The sequence below is a fragment of the Austrofundulus limnaeus genome, unplaced genomic scaffold (assembly GCF_001266775.1).
Source record: "Austrofundulus limnaeus strain Quisiro unplaced genomic scaffold, Austrofundulus_limnaeus-1.0 Scaffold210, whole genome shotgun sequence".
NCBI lineage: Eukaryota > Metazoa > Chordata > Actinopteri > Cyprinodontiformes > Rivulidae > Austrofundulus > Austrofundulus limnaeus.
Window position 1 is genome coordinate 314705 of NW_013952612.1, and position 3231 is coordinate 317935.

Below are 3231 nucleotides of genomic sequence, written 5' to 3' on the forward strand. Positions count from 1 at the left end.
TGTGGTTAGTTTTAGGTAAGGGGTTAGGGTTAGACATGTATCTGTGGTTAGTTTTAGGTAAGGGGTTAGGGTTAGACATGTATCTGTGGTTAGTTTTAGGTAAGGGGTTATGGTTAGACATGTATATGTGTGGTTAGTTTTAAGTAAGGGGTTAGGGTTAGGCATGTATCTGTGTGGTTAGCTTTGGGTAAGGGGTTAGGGTTAGACATGTATCCGCGGTTAGTTTTAGGTAAGGGGTTAGGGTTAGACATGTATATGTGTGGTTAGTTTTAGGTAAGGGGTTAGGGTTAGACATGTATATGTGTGGTTAGTTTTAGGTAAGGGGTTAGGGTTAAGGGCTCGACACACAGGAGGCAATGTCGCTCGCTCTCCATTCATTTCCTATGGAACTTGTGCGTTGAGGCGACAATCGCTTGCCCTTCTCCAGCCAAGAGCCTGGCGAAAATCGTGCATGTGAAATTTTGCGCTCATACACGTAGTCGTGCACATGCGAGCTTGCGACGCATCATATGAAAGTTGAAAAATGTTCAACTTTTGTCGTTGTCTCTTGGCGTACAACAAATCAGCAATGGTTTCATTGACTGACCAATGAGCGGAGAGTATGCTACACACTGCAGTTAGCTAACACTTTCACCAATTGATTACTAAAAAAGGTAGCTTCATAGGAATTTGTTGGCGCCAGGGTGAAGTTATCCAGTAATTTATTCCTCATAAAATTGTATCTTGGTGTGCATTTGCTTTTCAATATCATTAGCATCGCAAGATTTGTTTAGATTACACGTCCGTAACGCACGCACCCCTTTTTTTGTGAACCACCTACAGTATGACCTTTACAAAAGACAGTTGAAAAAGCAATCAAATTTCATGAAGACAAGGAACCCGCGAGCGCGATTCACAACGCTGCAATCACTATCGCGTCCCGTGTGTCGGTTTTCACCCTGGTTGCGATGACAGCTGTTAATCGCTGTTGTTTGTTGCCTCCTGTGTGTCCAGCCCTTAAGGCATGTATCTGTGGTTGGTTTTAGGTAGGGGTTAGTGTTAGACAAGTATCTGTGTGGTCAGTATTAGGTAGGGGTTAATGTTAGACAAGTATCTGTGTGGTTACAGGGTTAATTAGGGTTAGTTTTAGATAAGGGCTTAAGGTTAGCCATATAGGTACGGGGTTAGGGTTAGACATGTAGACCTCGCGCTGAGGTTGCACTGTGTAGAGGCGCGTCCCCCAGGTGGTGGATTGGGGATCCCTGTTCCTGGTGTATAGGGTTGTGCCCAAATAAGCTGAAAGGTGAATAGGGTACCACGAACCAAAAGCAGAAACAATAACACACTTCCGTTTTCCCCCTTGTTTCTTTCTACATTACAATGTAGCTTAACACCACCAAGCAACATATAAGTTCCGTAAATTATTATTATTAAATCACTGCTTTATTATTACTTACTCTTTCTATCTTTCAGGTTTTCCACATGAACTCTCGTTACATCCTCTACATCCATCTGGTGATCAACGACATCATCGTGTTAACGATGACCGTCCTCCTTCAAGGCCTGAGTTACATCCTGTTTACTCTTAATGTGTCTTTTTGTATCGTTATGTTAATGATTGCCGTTTCTTCCGGCCTAAACAACCCTTTAACGCTGGCTGCCATGGCTGTGGAGTGTTACCTGGCTGTATGCTTCCCTCTCCGCCACCCTCAGATCTGCACCGTGAAAAAGACCCACACTGTGATCTCTGTGATATGGCTCCTGAGTTCTCTTACAGTCCTCCCAGATCTGTTTGTASTCTTGGCCATAAGACCTGCAGAATATTTTTATTCCAGGGTTATCTGCCWGTGGGKAAACATCTTTACAGACCCACACCTGGAAAAGAAGAAAGATGTGTCCAACATTTTGTGTTTGGTTTTAGTTTGGCTCATTCTTTTCTATTCATACTTTAGGATTCTTTTCGCTGCACAAACAGCTTCTGCAAACGCCAAGAAAGCAAGAAACACAGTCCTGCTGCACGGTTTCCAGCTGCTGCTCTGTATGCTGAGTTACGTTTTTAACATCATGATCCAAGGCCTCACAAATCTGTTCCCAGCAGASGCTCGAGCCATTCGCTACGTGCTGACTGTGCTGATTCAGATACTGCCGAGACTCATCAGCCCAATGGTTTATGGGATACGAGACAAGATGTTCAGGAAACATCTGAAACAATGTTTGTTCCCCACGAGAGTCACAAACATTCATCCTGAGAAAATATAGGCAGATATGAGTAAATCAGCATGACTTCAGTGAAATGTGATTTTTTTGATGCGATCATTTTTAGCTGTTTTATAAAGGTGTGATAAAAACCGCCCTATTACTGAAGCATGCTATATGAGCATCATCAAATGAGCGAAGATCACTTTATCAGACCTTGTTCAGTTCACTTGTTTTTGTTGACGTCTTTATGATTACCTGCCTGCCCACTCTCCACCTGGAGTCCCAGTTCAGCAGTAACATGTACTCTCTCCTCTTATAATCTTTTCTCTCCAGTCCTGTCTGTTGCGATAAAAAGATAAAATGATTGCTTATTTTTATTTGTCTCCTGTTTCTGTGCTCAGGAACCTTATTTTAATCCTAAAATAACCTTAAGTTTTGAAACAATACGGGAAATAATTCTTGAATCAGCAGGGTGAGGTCTTCAGTCTGTTCTTTGATTCAGATTCAACGGTTCTTTGCTGCTGCAGCGTTAAATTTGTGATTATTTAGAGGTAAACAGTGCAATATTCATAAACATTAATACATACAACATAGAACATGATGCGAACCATCTCTGATGTCCCCCGTCGCCATTCAGTAGTGACCAACTGTTTGCAGTTTTGTTGGAATCATCACCTTCATCATTTTAATTTTCACATAAGGTGAACAGACAGACAGACGGATGGACGGGGGGCTAAAGTGATCTTGTCAAACTACTACACAAATGTGTTGAGCAGGTCTTCCTTATGATGCACACAGAATTTGGTTCAGACTGGATCATGTATGTTTGATTAAGAGCCAACCGTATGCAAAGTGGGCGGGGATAAAGTGATCTCATCAAAAATTTTCAAGTTAACATTTTTGTTTTTGCAATCTTGTTCTTTTAAAACGACAAAKAAAAAATTATCCATTTTTTTCATAACTTAAGCTTAGAGATACTTTCATTCCAATTAATCATAAGTAAGAAGTAAATTTGGGGTCGAGAGGTCAAAAGGTTAAAACAAGACGTTCATT

General features: G+C 41.4%; 1 protein-coding gene across 1 annotated transcript in view; it reads left to right on the plus strand.

Moving 5' to 3' along the window:
* The window catches only part of LOC106525079 (olfactory receptor 11H4), a 7962-nt gene extending 5167 nt beyond the window's left edge, over positions 1-2795 (plus strand). The window contains exon 3 of the mRNA XM_014019190.1: positions 1453-2795. Within this exon, the coding sequence (XP_013874644.1) occupies positions 1453-2238 (786 nt within the window). The 3' untranslated portion in view covers positions 2239-2795. The remainder of the gene's footprint in view (positions 1-1452) is intronic.
* The last annotated feature ends 436 nt before the right edge of the window (positions 2796-3231 follow it).